This window comes from Pristiophorus japonicus, chromosome 4 (genome assembly GCF_044704955.1).
Source record: "Pristiophorus japonicus isolate sPriJap1 chromosome 4, sPriJap1.hap1, whole genome shotgun sequence".
NCBI lineage: Eukaryota > Metazoa > Chordata > Chondrichthyes > Pristiophoridae > Pristiophorus > Pristiophorus japonicus.
Window position 1 is genome coordinate 169,805,284 of NC_091980.1, and position 19,598 is coordinate 169,824,881.

The 19,598-nt window shown below is 45.8% G+C and overlaps 1 protein-coding gene across 5 annotated transcripts in view; it reads right to left on the minus strand.

Moving 5' to 3' along the window:
* The window catches only part of mgaa (MAX dimerization protein MGA a), a 130,092-nt gene that overhangs the window by 31,768 nt on the left and 78,726 nt on the right, over positions 1-19,598 (minus strand). For all 5 annotated transcript variants that reach the window (XM_070878829.1, XM_070878830.1, XM_070878831.1 and 2 more), the window contains exons 16-17: positions 12,840-13,142; positions 3,603-4,753 (exon numbers count right to left, since the gene is read on the minus strand). In XM_070878829.1, the coding sequence (XP_070734930.1) occupies positions 3,603-4,753; positions 12,840-13,142 (1,454 nt within the window). The remainder of the gene's footprint in view (positions 1-3,602; positions 4,754-12,839; positions 13,143-19,598) is intronic.

Consider the following 19,598-nt stretch of genomic DNA (forward strand, 5'->3'; position numbering starts at 1 on the left):
CCCGGCTACTTGCCGCCTCTCCAGCCGTGCTCTAGGCCGCCCGCGGGCCCTCTTAAGGCCAGATGGATTAGAGGCTCAGCACTGCTCAGAGACTCGGCTCAGTGGAGGCAACATGGCCGACTGATTGGAGGATGGCTCGGCGCATGCGCAGAAAAGAGTTAGTGTAAATTGTGCTGCGGTGGTTGGGGGAGTGGGCGGAGTCGGTGATATTTGTCCTAACTGTCGCTTCTGTGCCTGCGTTGGGAGACGCATGCGCAGAAGGGAGACTCAGTACAAATGGTAACTCCGGTCAATTTTCCGGTAATGGGGAAACTTTACAAAACAATAATCAGGGATAAAATGAACAAGTTGGGATTAATTAAGGAAAGCCAGCACGGATTTGTTGAAGGCAAATCTTGTTTAACCAACTTGAACGAGTTTTTTTGATGAGCTCACAGAGAGGATTGATGAGGGCAATGTGGTTGATGTGGTATACATGGATTTCCAAAAGGTGTTCGACAAAGTGTCTCATAATAGGCTTGTCAGCAAAGTTGAGGCCCATGGAATAAAGGGACAGTGGTAGCCTGGATACAACATTGGCTAAGTGACAGGAAACAGTAGTGGTGAATAGTTGCTTTTCAGACTGGAGGAAGGTATAAGTGGTGTTCCCCACTAGGGCCACTGCTTTTCTTGTATATATTAATGACTTGGATGTGGGTGTACAGGGCACAATTTCAAAATTTTCAACTGACACAAAACTTGAAAGTATTGTGAATAGTGAGGAGGATAGTGATCGAATTTCAAAGAGGACATAGACAGGCTGGTGGAATGAGTGGAAACGTGGCAGATGAAAGTTAATACAGAAACGGGTAAAGTGATACATTTTGGTAGAAAGAATGAGGAGAGAAATATAAATTAAAGGGTACAATTCTAAAGGGGATGCATGAATCGTATTAAATGGCAGAACAGTCTTGAGGGGCCGTATGGCCTACTCCTGCTCTTCTTTCTTATGTTTTTATGTGTGAACAAAGAGACCTAGGGGCATATGTGCTCAAATTGTTGAAGGTGGCAGGGCAGTGTGAGAAAGCGGTTAAAAAAAAACTTACAGGATCCTGGGCATTATGAAGAGGAGAGGTATAGAGTATAAATGCGCGTAAATTATGATGAACCTGTATAAAACACTAGTTCGGCATCAACTGGAGTATTGTGTCCAATTCTGCGCACCGCACTTTAGGAAAAATGTGAAAGCCTCAGAGAGGGTGCAGAAATGATTTGCGAGAATGATTCCAGGGATGAAGGACTTCAGTTAACATGGATAGACTGGAGAAGCTGGGGTTGTTCTCCTTAGAGCAGAGAAGATTGAGAGGAGATTTGATAGAAGTGTACAAAATCATGAGGGTTCTGGACAGAGTAGATCGAGGGAAACTGTACCCATTGGCAGAAGGGTCGAGAACCTTAAGGTGATTGGCAAAAGAACCAAAGGTGACATAAAAAAACCTTTTTTTACGCAGCGAGTGGTTAGGATCCGGAATGCACTGCCTGAAAGGGTGGTGGAGGCAGACTCAATCATTGCTTTCAAAAGGGAGTTGGACAAGTACTTGAAAGAAAAAAAACTGCAGGGCTATGGGCAAAGAACGGGGGAATGGGACTAGCTAAGGTGCTCTTGCAGAGGGTCAGCACGGGTTCGATGGGCCAAATGGCCTTCTGTATTGGCATCCCAGAAACTAGCCTCACTCGATGGAAGCACATGTTTCAGAATTGGCCCTTTAGTGTTAAATGACCAATATAAAACTATGCAATTACTGGGCAGAATATTCACCTAACTAATCTGTGAGGGCAGGCAGGGCCTCGATTTAACATCTCATCCTAAAGACGGCATTCTGACAGTGCAGCACTTCCTCAGCACTTCACTGGGCGTGTCGGCCCAGATTACAAACTCAACTCTCTGGAATGGGGCTTAAACCCATGACTCAAAAGGTGAGACTGGTACCCACTGAGCCTAGGCTGACACCCGTGATGAACCCATCAGTCTGATACTGACTTGGAGGCAAAGTGAGAATTTAAAGAAACCGATGTGAGCTACTTTTTTTAGGGTCCCTCGAGATTATTAATTATACTGAATTCCATTGTGAAATAACAAATGAGTGAACACACGCCGATCTAATCACACACTCATCAAAACGCAGCAGGCACCAGGATGAAGGGGCAATAAGAAATGGTGGCGTTTCCTCTGATGAAATTTAAATCTGCTTCTGATTGCTCAGTAAAGTGTTGTGTTGTCTAACAGGTTTTCCCCCTGAACAGAAGAATGCTCGCCATTGAAACCTACTTAGACAATAGACGTTCACCATTCCTGGAATGGGGGATTGTCCTTTGAGGAGAGATTGAGTATATTCTCTAGAGTTTAGAAGAATGAGAGGTGATCTCATTGAAACATACAAAATTCTTACAGGGCTTGACAGCGTAGATGCAGGGAGGATGTTTGCTCTGGCTGGGGTGTCTAGAACCAGGGGTCACGGTCTCAGAATAAGGGGTCGGCCATTTAGAAATGAGATGAGGAGACATTTCTTCACTGAGGTTCGGTGAATCTTTGGAATTCTCTACCCTAGAAGGGTGTGGAGGCTCAGTCATCGAGTATATTCAAGACAGAGATCGATAGATTTTTGGATATTAAGGGAATCAAGGGTTATCGGGATAATGCAGGAAAGTGGAGTTGAGGTAGAAGATAAGCCATGATCTTATTGAATGGCCGAGTGAGCCTTCAGAGTGGGAGCCTCACCTTGTAAGATTTATTACGATATACAGCAGTAGCTTAAGGGACTGAAGGACCAAAGACTGCATGACCACCGTACCCCAGTCGATTTTTTCTTATTTGGGTAAGTGTTTATCTCTCTGTAAATGGAAGCCAAATTATACCAAATTTAAACTCACAAAGTAGTTGTAATGTATGCACCTGTGAGGATGCTCACAGGTTTGTAGAGCTGTTGAGTTAGAAGTGGCTTAGCCAGTCACGTGATGTTCACAAGACTCAATAAAACCCCAGCCAGTTGGGTTCAGGGGATCCACGATGAGGCAGGTGGTTGTGAGCCTGGTGGATGAACTGATAATGCATAGTGTGATTGTTAAACCTGTGCTAATAAATCAACTAGTTCTTAATAGCAATGTGTTGCTAAGAACCCATGAAGCAAATACATTACAGTAAGTAGTTATGATAATTACTTCCCATCCATACTCCCTCCAGTGTGATTTAGCCTTTAATCTGATTTCAAGTTAAACACTGTCCCACCTGCTTTCAATGATCCTAATGAAAAACAAGTACAAAAAGGTTTTTTTTGCCCAGTTTGTATGCACAATTAGAAATGGGAATATATAATTTTTTTCACCATATTGCCAGCCAACCGGTCAGTCGTGGGATAAACTGGTTATCTAACTGATCCTCAGTATATCCACACTTTGTACCCAATGGATCTAAATTGCACTATTAAAAATCAGTAAGGAGAGAAGCTGTGAGGCAATCTTTGTATTATTGGGAACAATGACAAACATACTCAGATAGAGCATAACCTATATGGTGTGATCCTGCGAGGCCGGCTATTATATTGCTGGCTAATGAAGGCACTCACCATTTTCTCAATATCGATTTCATCGACATCGCTTGGAATCTCACCATCCTCCAGGTCACTCTGAATGTCTGTATCTTTATCCGACTCCAGAGTATTGGCATATTGTAGTAGGTCTTCATCAAGGTCCATAAGTTCCTCATACCCTGAATGCTTTAGAACATCCTCCTCCTCCTCCTCTTTAAAGGAAGCACCAGCACAATTTTCTTTTACTTCAGTCTCCACCTTCATCGTCTCATCTGGCACCCATTTTTTCTCCTCCGTACTGGGGCTGTTGTATGGTTTCTTCTCAACCATTTCATGGTTAAGTTCTGGAGTATCCTTTTCAGCAGCCCTTTCTTGTTTAGTTCCCACTGCATTCTTCTTCCAAGAACGTCTATTTTTACTTTTTGCCAAAGCCTGCTTTTCAGTGGTGTAAGAATGATCAGCCAGCTCCGCTGGGGTAGGCTTTTTTAGCTCAGTTTTCAGGCCCAAAGAATCATCTTCCAACTCAACAACCACCTCACTGAAGGAAGGAGTTGAATGAGCTGTGTTACACTCATCTCTCAGTTTAACTTCTGGCAATGGCTCAGCACTTGCACGGTCCTCTTCTGGTACGCCTTCAGATACTGTTGTCTCGACAAGCTCAGAGTCTGCAACGTGAATGTCCTCTAGCCCGGGCGGCTCAATCAACCGCTCTTCTGATGTGCTGTTGCTGTTCTGTTTGGCAGTCTTCTCTTCCGTACTGTTCTTCTCACTGACTGCTTTTTCAGCCAAGGGCGGCACACCAGTTGGAGGGCTCGTAAACCTCAGCGGTACCCCGGTGGTTATGATGGTGTTTGGTAAAAGTTTCTGCCCTGGAGGTAACTGCAGCAAAGCAAACGCCCCCGGCTGTAGGGGAACCAAATTGCTTGCACTGAGAGGCTGGGTGACCGCATTAACGGTTATAAACTTTGGTCGCGGTGTAGTTGTAACAGGAACCGCCAACCCCATGGGGGAGACGGATGCAGTCGCGAAGGACACCTTTTGAGAGCCGGCTTTTGCAGCAGTAGTACGTGGCCTTCCTCGCTGTGGTATTATCCCATGTTGGACGATAGGAGGTGGAGTTCTATTGCTGGGAACAGGAGCTGCAAAAGAAGTTTTCGGTGTAGGGAAGCGGATTCCACCTGTGGATCCTGCAGTGTGAAAAGAAGAAGAAAATGTTCGGTAAATCATTTAAAGATTTGTATACTGGAAATAAATTAGAAGTTTGCGCAATCCAATTACATATTTTTATAAATCCAGGTCTGGAGCAGATATCTTCTCAGGTGTAGTGGTGTCAATTAACTCAGTGAAGCAGTCTGAGCGCTAACTTTTTACAGAAGTTGTCTCCCACTTCCCTGCATCTACCTGTGCAGTGGTGAGACCCCGAAGTGTAACCATTACGTCCCCATGCAGCACAACAATATTTTCACCCGTGTGTTCAGCATATGGTTTTCTAGAACCAGCCCCCGACCGTCTCAAGATCTTCCTCACTCAAAATAAAAACACTGCATCCTCTTCAGGACACACATGTACAAGACTGAAAAAGATTATTTTTGTCCATATGGTTAGTTCCAGAATTCAAAAACAGAACACAAAATTCACTACCAAAATCTCTCAACTGATTTTTTTCATCAAATCCTGTGCAACTCCTTTTTAGAATTACTGATGTTATCAGCCTTGATTACCTTTCTTGGCATTACTCCAGTTGAGGATGAACCAAAGCTCTATGGAGGCTCAGTACCACATCCAGCAGTTATAGACTCGGCTTGTATTCCACTGAGTATAGAAGATTAAGGGGTGATCGAATTGAGCTGCTTAAGATGATAGAGAGAAACTATTTCCTCTGGTTGGGTTGGGGGGTGGGCAGGGGGAAAGAGTCTAGAACAAGGGAGCATAAACCGCTAGGCCATCAGGGGTGATGTCAGGAAGCATTTAACACGCACTGTATAGTGGAAATCTAGAACTCTCTCCCCCAGAGAGGGGCAAGGTCAATTGAAAATTTTAAGACCAGAGATTGATCAGATTTTTGTTAGGCAAGGGTATTAAGGGCTACGGAACCAAGAAGGGTAGATGGAGTCAAGATACAGATCAGCCATGATCTAATTGAATGGCAGAACAGGCTCAAGGAGCTAAATGGCCTACTGTTTCTATTTAATCGGTTTCTTTAGTCTGATGTTTATTGATGACAATAGATGTAACCAGATAGTAAATGGGTGACCAACAGGAAGTGCAGTGCAAGGAAGGTAGTGCAGGAGTCCCCTGCGGTCATCCCCCTTCAAAACAGATACACCGCTTTGGGTACGATTGAGGGGGATGACTCATCAGGGGAGAGCAGCAGCAGCCAAGTTCATGGCATCGTGGGTGGCTCTGCTGCACAGCAGGGCAGGAAAAAGAGTGGGAGCGCGATAGTGATAGGGGATTCAATTGTAAGGGGAATAGATAGGCGTTTCTGCGGCTGCAAATGAGACTCCAGGATGGTATGTTACCTCCCTGGTGCAAGGGTCAAGGATGTCTCGGAGCAGGTGCAGGACATTCTGAAAAGGGAGGGTAAACAGCCAGTTGTCGTGCTGCACATAGGTACCACCGATAGGTAAAAAACAGGATGAGGTCCTACGAGATGAATTTAGGGAGCTAGGAGCTAAATTAAAAAATAGGACCTCAAAAGTAGTAATCTCAGGATTGCTACCAGTGCCATGTGCTAGTCAGAGTAGGAATCGCAGGATAGGTCAGATGAATACGTGGCTTGAGCAGTGGTGCAGAAGGGAGGGATTCAAATTCCTGGAGCATTGGAACTGGTTCTGGGGGAGGTGGGACCAGTACAAACCGGACGGTCTGCACCTGGGCAAGACCGGAACCAATGTCCTAGGGGGAGTGTTTGCTAGTGCTGTTGGGGAGGAGTTAAACTAATAAGGCAGGGGGATGGGAACCTATGCAGGGAGGCAGAGGCAAAAGATAGAAAGGAGAATAGTAAAAGTGGAGGGCAGAGAATCCCAAAGCAAAAAACAAAAAGGGCCACATTACAGCAAAATTCTAAAGGGGCAAGGTATGTTAAAAAGACAAGCCTGAAGGCTCTGTGCCTCAATGCGAAGAGTATTCGGAATAAGGTGGACGAATTAACTGCGCAGATAGCAGTTAAGAGATATAATGTAATTGGCATTACAGAGACATGGCTCCAGGGTGACCAAGGCTGGGAACTCAACATCCAGGGGTATTCAACATTTAGGAAGGATAGACAGAGAGGAAAAGAAGGCGGGGTGGTGTTGCTGGTTAAAGAGGAAATTAATGCAATAGTAAGGAAAGACATTGGCTTGGATGATGTGGAATCGGTATGGGTGGAGCTGCGGAACACCAAAGGGCAGAAAACGCTGGTGGGAGTTGTGTACAGGCTACCAAACAGTAGTAGTGAGGTTGGGGACAGCATCAAAGAAGAAATAAGGGATGTGTACAATAAAGATACAGCAGTTATCATGGGCGACTTTAATTTACATATAGATTGGGCTAACCAAACTGGTAGCAATGCGGTGGAGGAGGATTTCCTGGAGTGTATTAGGGATGGTTTTCTTGACCAATATGTCGAGGAGCCAACTAGAGAGCTGGCCATCCTAGACTGGGTGATGTGTAATGAGAAGGGACTAATTAGCAGGGAAGAGTGACCATGATATGGTAGAATTCTTTATTAAGATGGAGAGTGACACAGTTAATTCAGAAACTAGGGTCCTGAACTTAAGGAAAGCTGACTTCGACGGTATGAGGTGCGGACTGACTGGACTGGACTGGCAAATGATACTTGGGAGGGTTGACGGTGAATAGGCAATGGCAAACATTTATAAATCACATGGATGAACTTCAACAGTTGCACATCCCCGTCTGGGGTAAAAATAAAACAGGGAAGATGGCTCAACCGTGGCTAACAAGGGAAATTAAGGATAGTGTTAGATCCAAGGAAGAGGAATATAAATTGGCCAGAAAAAGCAGCAAACATGAGGACTGGGAGAAATTTAGAATTCAGCAGAGGAGGACAAAGGGTTTAATTAAGAGGGGGAAAATAGAGTACGAGAAGAAGCTTGCCGGGAACATAAAAACTGACCGCAAAAGCTTCTATAGATATGTGAAGAGAAAAAGATTAGTGAAGACAAACGTAGGTCCCTTGCAGTCGGACTCAGGTGAATTAATAATGGGGAACAAAGAAATGGCAGACCAATTGAACAAATACTTTGGTTCTGTCTTCACGAAGGAAGACACAAATGACCTTCTGGATGTACTAGGGGACCGAGGGTTTAGTGAGAAGGAGGAACTGAAGGATATCCTTATTAGGCGGGAAATTGTGTTGGGGAAATTGATGGGATTGAAGGCCGATAAATCCCCGGGGCCTGATTGTCTGCATCCCAGAGTACTTAAGGAGGTGGCCCTAGAAATAGTGGATGCATTGGTGATCATTTTCCAACAGTCTATCGACTCTGGATTAGTTCCTATGGACTGGAGAGTAGCAAATGTAACACCATTTTTTAAAAAAGGAGGGAGAGAAAACGGGTAATTATAGACCAGTTAGCCTGACATCAGTGGTGGGGAAAATGTTGGAATCAATTATTAAGGATGAAATAGCAGCGCATTTGGAAAGCAGTGACAGGATCGGTCCAAGTCAGCATGGATTTGTGAAAGGGAAATCATGCTTGACAAATCTTCTGGAATTTTTTGAGGATGTAACTAGTGGACAAGGGAGAACCAGTGGATGTGGTGTATTTGGACTTTCAAAAGGCCTTTGACAAGGTCCCACATAAGAGATTGGTGTGTAAAATCAAAGCACATGATATTGGAGGTAATGTACTGGCGTGGATAGAGAATTGGTTGGCAGACAGGAAGCAGAGAGTTGGGATAAATGGGTCCTTTTCGGAATGAGATGCAGTGACTAGTGGAGTGCCGCAGGGCTCAGTGCTGGGACCCCAGCTCTTTACAATTTACATTAATGATTTGGATGAAGGGATTGAGTGTAATATTTCCAAGTTTGCAGATGACACTAAACTGGATGGTGGTGTGAGCTGTGAGGAGGATGCTAAGAGGCTGCAGGATGATTTGGACAGGTTAGGTGAGTGGGCAAATGCAGTATAATGTGGATAAATGTGAGGTTATCCACTTTGGTGGTAAAAAAAAAGGCGGCAGAATATTATCTGAATGGTGGCAATTAGGAAAAGGGGAGGCACAACGAGACCTGGGTGCCATGGTACATCAGTCATTGAAAGTTGGCATGCAGGTACGGCAAGCGGTGAAGAAGGCAAATGGCATGTTGGTCTTCATAGCTGGGGATTTGAGTATAGGAGCAGGGAGGTCTTACTGCAATTGTACAGGGCCTTGGTGAGGCCTCACCTGGAATATTGTGTTCAGTTTTGCTCTCCTAATCTGAGGAAGGACGTTCTTGCTTTTGAGGAAGTGCAACGAAGGTTCACCAGACTGATTCCAGGGATGGCTGGACTGACATACGAGGAGAGACTGGATCAACTGGGCCTTTATACATTGGAGTTTAGAAGGACGAGAGGGGATCTCATAGAAACGTCTAAGATTCTGACGGGACGGGACAGGTTAGATGTGGGAAGAATGTTCCCGATGTGAGGGAAGTCCAGAACCAGGGATACAGTCTTAGGATAAGGGGTAGGCCATTTAGGACTGAGATGAGGAGGAACTTCTTCACTCAGAGAGTTGTTAACCTGTGGAATTCCCTGCCGCAGCGAGTCGTTGATGCCAGTTCATTGGATATATTCAAGAGAGAGATAGATATGGCCCTTACGGCTAAAGGGATCAAGGGGTATGAAGAGAAAGCAGGAAAGGGATACTGAGGTGAATGATCAGCCATGATTTTACTGAATGGTGGTGCAGGCTCGAAGGGCCAAATGGCTTCCTCCTGCACCTATTTTCTATGTTTCTATGTCATTAGCCATTTCCCAGCCCAACTTCCTAATCTATATGGACGCTTCTGCACCTGATCATCTTGCTCCTGACTGTTCGTAGTTACTCCCAATGTCATTGGCAAATTGATAGTTTTATCTCCATCCCCACATCTAAATCATTGACATACAATCTGCACAGTAAAGCTCTCAGCACCAACCTTGAGGCACCCTTCTTGTCACTTCAGCCATTCCAATGCAACTCCACAAACAACCATTCTGTCTCCTTAGATGCAGCCATTTGCCAAACCAATTCATTAACTGCTTATCTATTCCATGCTTAACCTCATCAAGCAACAGTGTGGCCCTGTATCAAAAGCCTTGCTAAAACCTACATAAACACTATCCATGGAATTCCAGTAACTCCACAATTCGAACAGGCATGTCAAGCATGGTCTTCTCCCTCAACTTGCATTCTGAGTTGTCCTGATGACTTCATACTTTTAGGTGTTTTACAAACCTTCTTCAGGGTAACCACAATAGATGTCAGGCTCATTAGCTTGTAGTTTTTAGAGCAGTCCCTTAGTTTGTTAAAAAGAAATACATAAGAATATAAGAAATAGGAGCAGGAGTAGGCCATTTGGCCCCTTGAGCCTGCTCCGCCATGGCTGATCTGATCTTGGCCTCAACTCCACTTTCCTGCCCGTTCCCCATAACCCTTGACTCCTTATCATTCAAAAATCTGTCATCTCCACCTTAAATATATTCAATGACCCAACCTCCACAGCTCTCTGGGGCAGAGAATTTCCAAAGATTCACGACCCTTTGAGAGAAGAAATTCCTCTTCATTTCCATTTTAAATGGGCAACCCCTTATTCTGAAACTATTTCCCCTGGTTCTCAATTTCCCCACGAGGGGAAACATCCTATCTGCATTTACCCTGTCAAGCTCCCTCAGAATCTTACGCGTTTCAATATTTTCACCTCTCATTCTTCTAAATTCCAATGAGTACAGGCACAACCTGCTCAACCTTTCCTCAAAAGACAACCCCTTCATCTCAGGAATCAACCTCGTGAACCTTCTCTTAACTGCAAGTATATCGCTCCTTAAATAACGAGACTAAATCCGCACACATCACTCCAGGTGTGGTCTCACCAACACCCTGTACAGTTGTAGCAGTGCTTCCCTACTTTTATACGCCCTTGTAATAAAGGCCAACATTCCATTTGCCTTTCTAATTATTTGCTGTACCTGCACACTATCTTTTTGTGTTTCATGTATAAGGATCCCCAGATCCCTGAGCATTTTGTAATTTCTTCCGATTTAAGTAATAATTTGCTTTTTTATTTTGCCTACCAAAGTGGATAACCTCACATTTTCCCACATTATACTCCATCTACCAAATTTTTGACAACTCACTTAGCCTATTTATATCCCTTTGCAGATTCTTTGCGTCCTCCACACAACTTGCTTTCCCACCTATCTTTGTATCATCAACAAATTTGACTACATTACACTCGGCCCCTTCATCCAAGTCATTAATATAGATTGCAAATATTTTGAGGCCCCAGCAATGATTCCTATGGCACCCCACCAATTACAGTTTACCAACCTGAAAATGACCCATTTATCCCGACTCTCTGTTTTCTGTTAGCCAATCCTCTATCCATGCCAATATATTATCCCCAGCCCCACGTGCTCTTATCTTATGCAATAACCTTTTATGTGGCACCTTATCGAATGCCTTCTGGAAATCCAAATACACGACATCTACTGGTTCCCCTTTATCCACCCTGCTCATTACATCCTGTTGTAGCCTGTTGTCTGAATAATTTATGGACAACAGTGCTTAAAATGGAATCGCCCCATGGTTTGATGTACAACATGGAAAAGCCCATTTTGTTCAGCGGTTTAGGCCTAGAGTGTTCCTGCTCCGAGTGTAGGAAGGAATTCTACACCAGCGAGTTCACACTGGGGAGAGGCCGTTCACCTGCTCCATGTGTGGGAAGAGATTGACTCAATCATCCCACCTGCTAAAACACCAGTGAGTTCATATGTGACTGCAGGGGTTGGATTCTGCTGTTAATCAACATTTAAAAACGCCAGATTATGTGGTCATGATAACATTGCTGTTTGTGGGAACTAACTTGTGTGCAAATTGGCTGCCACGTTTCCCACATTACAACAGTGACCACACTCCAAACGTACTTCATTGGCTGTAAAGGGCTTTGAGACATCCGGTGGTTGTGAAAGGCACTATATAATTCTAAGTCTTTCTTTAAGGTGGATGCTGAGAGACTGCAGGGTGACTTGGACAGGTTAGGCGAGTGGGCAAATGCATGGCAGATGCAGTATAATGTGGATAAATGTGAGGTTATCCACTTTGGTGGTAAAAACAAAGGCGGCAGAATATTATCTGAATGGTGACAAATTTGGAAAAGGGGAGGTGTAACGAGACCTGGGTGTCATGGTACATCAGTCATTGAAGTTTGGCATGCAGGTATAGCAGGCGGTGAAGAAGGCAAATGGCATGCTGACCTTCATAGCTAGAGATTTGAGTATAGGAACAGGGAGGTTTACTGCAGTTGTACAGAGACTTGGTGAGGCCACACCTGGAATATTGTGTTCAGTTTTGGTCCCCTAAGCTGAGGAAGGACGTTCTTGCTATTGAGGGAGGACTGACATATGAGGAGAGATTGGATCAACTGGGCTTGTAACCACTGGAGTTTAGAAGAATGAGAGGGGATCTCATAGAAACGTATAACATTCTGACAGGATTGGACAGGTTAGAGGCAGGATGAATGTTCCCGTTGCTGGGGAGTTCCAGAACCAGGGGTCACAGTCTACGAATAAGAGGTAAGCCATTTAGGATCGAGATGAGGAGAAACTTCTTCACTCAGAGTGGTTAACCTGTGGAATTCTCTACCGCAGAAAATTGTTGAGGCCAGTTCGTTAGATATATTCAAAAGGGAGTTAGATGTGGCCCTTATGGCCAAAGGGATCAAGGGATATGGAGAGAAAGCGGAAAGGGGTACTGAGGTTGAATGATCAGCCATGATCTTATTGAATGGCGGTGCAGGCTCGAAGGGCCGAATGGCCTGCTCCTGCACCTAATTTCTATGTTTCTATCCTCGAAGAGCTCCAGCAAATTTGTCAAACATGATTTCCCAATTTTAATGCTAAAATCCCCAAAATGCTAAGAAAGAACAGCTAAGCTGAGCCTCACTGCTTGAATCCTTCACAGTAGTCCTTTTGTCCTGCATCAAGCAGGATTGCGGGCTCATTTCACAATCAGTTCACTGCTATACACAACAAAAAAATCTTCGAAAAGCCTGCTCCAAGATTCAAAGCCAGAACCAACCTGGATTCCGTACAGCAAGAGTGACCATCTGGTGGAGATTTGGTCGACTCCCAGGACCAGAATTTGGTATAGGCACAAGTTGGATGATTTGGCCATTTGGGTGTCGGAAGAGGTTCCCGCCTGGACATCTGAGGGGCTGCAGTATCATCTTCTGTCCGGGTGTGAGCTGCAGGTTCTGGACAGGCCGGGCAGAAGGAGGCCCAGACGGCATTGGAATAAAAAGCAGCCGTGGCCCTTCAGTTTTCATAGCTTTAGGCAAATTGGGTGGAGCAGAGTTGGCAACTTCAGGCTGTCTACGTATTCCTGTCACAACAAAAAGCAATATTAATACACCAATTACTGTGACTCATTGTCAATCTGCTTAGTTACATTAGTATCTATTGACCCTAAAGAAGTGTTTTAAATAATGCAACACTGTTGCTTAGATTATGTGCACAAGGAAGAATCAGCTCTGGTGAGTGGTACCACCTTCTTTCTTAGGCAGTCCCCCAGAGTCCACACTAAAATGAGTTCTAAGGTGACTGATGCCAGGTCACAAACTTCATTTTAAAGGGTTAAAGATGCCTGTGCATGAATTCTTTTAACGTGGACTGGCCGCTGTACACCAGCTACCACACGGACTTGACAGAGCAAGTTCTTGGTCCAATGGCAACGGGATGCAAGACGTCTGGAGACCAGGATCTGCCCGCACACACACACACACACACACACACGACACAAAACCCCTCCCCTCCCACCCTCAGGTTCTCTCTCCCTGGTTTTCAGAGACCGCAGTGTAGGTGAGCACATTAATCTTGGAGCAGCTTGTGAATTTGTCCATAAAATACTGACACTGTGGCCCCAAGTTTCAGGCCGCGCCGAAAATGGCGCAGCCCCGAGTTGCATGCCTGTTCTTCACGCCTAAAAGTGCGCAGGAAAAAAAACTGTTTAATTCTCCGGCTCCTCGGAGCTCGAACTCAGCTTGGCGCGGCACGCACATCACAGCGGGGGGCGGAGCCAGATACTCGCGCCGATTCTCTAAGCAGCAGGGGGGTTGGGTCTAGTTCAAATGAGCCAACGTCGTGCTGGCAACCCTGCGCATGCGCGTTGGAACGTGCGCGTAATTGCAGTGTGAAACAAACATTGGCACTCGGCCATTTTTAAAGGGACTGGAGAAAAAGTGAAGATTTGTCTCTTGGACCCCTGGAAAGGCTTGTAATTTAATTTTTGTGATATTTTTGTGTGAGGGAGTGCTTTTAGCAGCACTGTTGAATAAATCACCTGCTGAAATCAGTGAGTTCAGCTTTTCACTGCTAAACTTGCAGAACCGGTGCTGCATTGGTGCATGCAAATTAAGGACTGTGTTTTGAGAAATAAGAGTGCCAATTCAACTTTGCAATGGATCAACGTCCACCAAGAGCAAAGAATTTTTTGCATGAGGAAGTAGAGATATTAGTCAACGTAATTGAGCAGAGATGGCAGGAGCTAGATACTAGCAACAGAGGTCGCATAAAAGTGCCACCAAAAGAAATGAAGAAACGGTGGAACCAAGTTGCAGAAGATTACTGCGCAGTGGTGCATACCATGAGATCTGGAAGCCAGTGTAAAAAGAAATGGCACAACCTTGGTCAAGTAGTTAGTGTAAGTAATATTTCCCATTTTTAATTTAATCGTAATTGTAACCTGGCTATCTGTATGTCCCACCTTGTAGACTGACACACTCTGTAAAAAGTTGTATTTTACTCTTTGCAGAAGCAATTGTCCCACAACAAAAGGGAGGCAACTCGGACAGGAGGAGGCATGCCAAATCTGCATCCACTGACACCCTTGGAACAGAGGGTAGCTGCTATGATGAGTCGTACATGGAGAAAAGCAATCAATACAGCATAAGCTGGGCCCGCACGCGAGGAAGAGGGCAAGTCCTGAAAATGCATCACGGCCCTTTAAATCAACCTGCTGCCTAACCTGCTATGTGTGAGAGTACTCATGCCACCCATCCGGCCCCCTCCCTTGCTGTTAAACATTTGACTGTTCTGATGTATTTTGCAGAACATGATGATGATGACAATGTTGCTGCTGCTGCCAACCCTGAGGATCCTGAGGATACAGAACAAGAACCAGTACAACCAGCTGCGGACGAGCCAGACTGGATGATGGCAACGATGACTGAAATGTCTGCAGGGGAGAGCATCCAAATTAATGTTTATGAGCCCCAATCAAGGGGCATCAGAGTTTCAACCCCTAGCATAGGTCTTGGTACCACCTTCCATGGTTTTGCTTCCGATGTTGCGGGTCCCAGTGGTGCTGCTGGTATAATGCAGCAATCTACAGTCAGTGCACGACCGTCTGAGCCTGCACCTCCCTCTCGCATAGGTTCTGGTTCCACCTACTATGGTTTTGATTCCAACGCTGCGGGTCCCAGTGCTGCTGCTGATGTCATGGAGCAGTTTACACCCATTCGTCCAACATCCCAGCCCATGGCTCGCACTCGAGTGTCGTCATCTGGAACACCGAGCACCCCAGCATCCCAGCCCGAGCCTCTCTCTCTAGTGCTGCTGTCTGCAACACAGAGCGCCCTACCGTTCCAGCCCGAGCCTCTCCCTCTATCTAGTTCTGCCGTCTGCAACACAGAGCATCCCACTGCTCCAGCCCGCACCTCCCTGTGTAGTGGTGCCACTTGCAACACCGAGCATCCCACCGTCCGTGCCCGCGCCTCCCAGTGTAGTGGTGCCACGAGGCAGACCCAGGCAGAGGAGGAGATTGGAGACACGCTCTCCTGAGATGCAGCGTGCAACAGATGCGGCTCAGGTTGTGGCATTGGGTATGGAGACCAATGAGCTTACCCGATCACTCATCGGTGGCGTCAGTGCAGTGGGTGAAGAGTTGACGGTCCTGGGAGGGCATGCAAATGACGGCACAGGCCATCAGGGAGGGCATGCAAGTGTCGGCACAGGCTGTCAGGGAGGGCCTGGTTGAGGTAGCTGCTGCAATAAGGACACACAGCCCAGCCAATTAAATGACACCCCCATGAGGAAGTGAACATTCACTGAGATATGGATGAGACATGGTTGCAGCCTTTCTTTGCTGCTTTTGTTCTTGTTCTTGATGTAGCTGTAGTGTTGTTTTTCACATTGAAACTGTTTTGTAAGTTTTGTTACTTTACAACTTAGAAGTGATCTCAGGGTTTTCAAGTGATCTTATAGTGTAAATGCTCTCACATTCTGTAACTTATTTAATTTTGCATCTAAAAAGTGATCTTGAAGTTTAAGTGATCTTAGAATGTAAAATTTTTCACATAGAAATTGTTTTGTAACTTTACAAGTTTTTAAGTGATCTTCAAGAGTCATTAAAAAGTATAGTTTGATACACAAATATTTTATTACAGTGACGTTAACTTTTCAATAAAATATTTTTTAATTAAAACTGTTTCATGTTCCATTAACACAACACAACGTAGGAACTACAAAGAATAAAAATGTCCACGCGCAAAAGTGGTCGCAGAGCCCTCAGGCATCAGTAGTTGAAGCGTTCACGGATGAGCTGCTGGCGCAAGGCTCGAGCAATCGTTAAAGGGGCACGATGGACGGCCCTCCTCCGACCTCGTGCTCCGGCATCAGGCACTTGCAAGCTTTCCTGATCGTCGTTATCATCCACATCCTGCTCTTCCGTAATACTATCATCATGCACTGGATCCTCACGTAGGTCTTCTGATTCCACTACCAGCTCCTGTTATGGCTAAGTTATGATGCATGCAGCACACAATAGTGAAGTGACCGACAATCTGAGGAGAGTATTGCAACTGTCCTCCGGAATGGTCTAGGCATCGGAATTGCTGTTTCAATATGCCAATGGTCCTCTCAATGATGCTGCGCGTCGCAATGTGCACCATGTTGTATTGACGGTCAACTTCTGTCCGTGTCACGCGTAGGGGCGTCATGAGCCAGGTGGTCAGGCCGTACCCTTTGTCTCCCAGTAGCCAGCTCTGCCCTTCCTGCTGCTGCTGAAATATGTCAGATATAACGCTGTCGCGTAGGATGAACGCATCGTGGGTGCTGCCAGGGTATCTCGCATTGACTGACATGATGCGCTGCTTGTCGTCACACACGAGCTGCACATTGATGGAGTGGAAACCTTTCCTATTTCGGTACTGCTCAGAATTCTCCACAGGTGCTCGCAAGGCTATGTGGGTACAATCAATGCAGCCCTGTACCTTGGGAAGCCAGCAATCCTGAAGAAGCCCACAGCCCTCTCATGGATCGCTTGTGGGGTCATTGGGAAATTGATGAAGTCATTCCTTCGCGCATACAGTGCAACCGTGACCTGGTAAATGCAGGCATATATTGCACGTTGAGAGATGGCACATACATCTCCAGTTGTAGCCTAAACGATCCTGAGGCATAGAAAGAAAGTGCAGCTGTTACCTTCACTGCAACAGACAGGGCAGTTGGTGTTCTGCTTCTGGGCTGCAAATCTGCTCTCACCATATCACAGATCTCAGTGACAACTTTTCTGCAAAAACACAGCCTTTTCACACAATCAGCCTCGCTAATGTCCAGGTACGAGCGCCTGGCTCGATATTGTCGGCGTGGGTAAGGTCTCCTGCCCATCAACCTACGGGCTATGACGTTCCTGGTGCGGTGAGCTCTAATCAATTCTCTCCTATGCAGTGAATTGATGGCGAACCATTGCATAATACGTGGTGTTGACAATGCAGCTCCCATTCTGCAAATTTAAATATAAAACTGTCTATGTGGCTGCCTCTCCCTGTCCAAATGGCCTCAGTCCCCCTCACAGCTCGAAGGCTGCTTGATTGCTGTGTCTTTGTCTGCCGTCCAGTCACTGACGATGCCCCTATCCCTTGGCCAAATGGCCTCAGTCCCCTCACAGCTCGAAGGCTACTGCAGTATCTTCAGCTGCTATCGAGCCACTGACGCCGCCCCTTAAGCGTGGCCGAATGGCCTCAACCCCCTTGGAAAGCTGCGTGCGTGGGTGTTGATTCTTCAGCTGCCGGCCAGCCACTGACGCCGCTCTATCCCACGGCCGAATGGCCTCAACCCCCTTGGAAAGCTGCGTGCATCCGGTGTTGATTCTTCAGCTGCCAGCCAGCCACTAACAGAATGAAGGCCTGCCTGAAGCACCGCAGCTCAGCAATGATACTTAGGGGGTTGACTGTGGATGGGCAATGGCAGACATTTAGAGACCGCATGGATGAAGTACAACAATTGTACATTCCTGTCTGGCGTAAAAAAAAAAGGGGAAGGTGGCTCAACCGTGGCTATCTAGGGAAATCAGGGATAGTATTAAAGCCAAGGAAGTGGCATACAAATTGGCCAGAAATAGCAGCGAACCTGGGGACTGGGAGAAATTTAGAACTCAGCAGAGGAGGACAAAGGGTTTGATTAGGACAGGGAAAATGGAGTACGAGAAGAAGCTTGCAGGGAACATTAAGGCGGATTGCAAAAGTTTCTATAGGTATGTAAAGAGAAAAAGGTTGGTGAAGACAAACGTAGGTCCCCTGCAGTCAGAATCAGGGGAAGTCATAACGGGGAACAAAGAAATGGCGGATCAATTGAACAAGTACTTTGGTTCGGTATTCACTAAGGAGGATACAAACAACCTTCCGGATATAAAAGGGGTCAGAGGGTCTAGTAAGGAAGAGGAACTGAGGGAAATCTTTATTAGTCGGGAAATTGTGTTGGGGAAATTGATGGGATTGAAGGCAGATAAATCCCCAGGGCCTGATGGCCTGCATCCTAGAGTACTTAAGGAGGTGGCCTTGGAAATAGCGGATGCATTGACAGTCATTTTCCAACATTCCATTGACTCTGGATCAGTTCCTATGGAGTGGAGGGTAGCCAATGTAACCCCACTTTTTAAAAAAGGAGGGAGAGAGAAAACAGGGAATTATAGACCGGTCAGCCTGACCTCAGTAGTGGGTAAAATGATGGAATCAATTATTAAGGATGTCATAGCAGTGCATCTGGAAAATGGTGACATGATAGGTCCAAGTCAGCATGGATTTGTGAAAGGGAAATCATGCTTGACAAATCTTCTGGAATTTTTTGAGGATGTTTCCAGTAAAGTGGACAAAGGAGAACCAGTTGATGTGGTATATTTGGACTTTCAGAAGGCTTTCGACAAGGTCCCACACAAGAGATTAATGTGCAAAGTTAAAGCACATGGGATTGGGGGTAGTGTGCTGACGTGGATTGAGAACTGGTTGTCAGACAGGAAGCAAAGAGTAGGAGTAAACGGGTACTTTTCAGAATGGCAGGCAGTGACTAGTGGAGTGCCGCAAGGTTCTGTGCTGGGGCCCCAGCTGTTTACATTGTACATTAATGATTTAGACGAGGGGATTAAATGCAGTATCTCCAAATTTGCGGATGATACTAAGTTGGGTGGCAGTGTGAGCTGCGAGGAGGATGCTATTAGGCTGCAGAGTGACTTGGATAGGTTAGGTGAGTGGGCAAATGCATGGCAGATGAAGTATAATGTGGATAAATGTGAGGTTATCCACTTTGGTGGTAAAAACAGAGAGACAGACTATTATCTGAATGGTGACAGATTAGGAAAAGGGAAGGTGCAACGAGACCTGGGTGTCATGGTACATCAGTCATTGAAGGTTGGCATGCAGGTACAGCAGGCGGTTAAGAAAGCAAATGGCATGTTGGCCTTCATAGCGAGGGGATTTGAATACAGGGGCAGGGAGGTGTTGCTACAGTTGTACAGGGCCTTGGTGAGGCCACACCTGGAGTATTGTGTACAGTTTTGGTCTCCTAA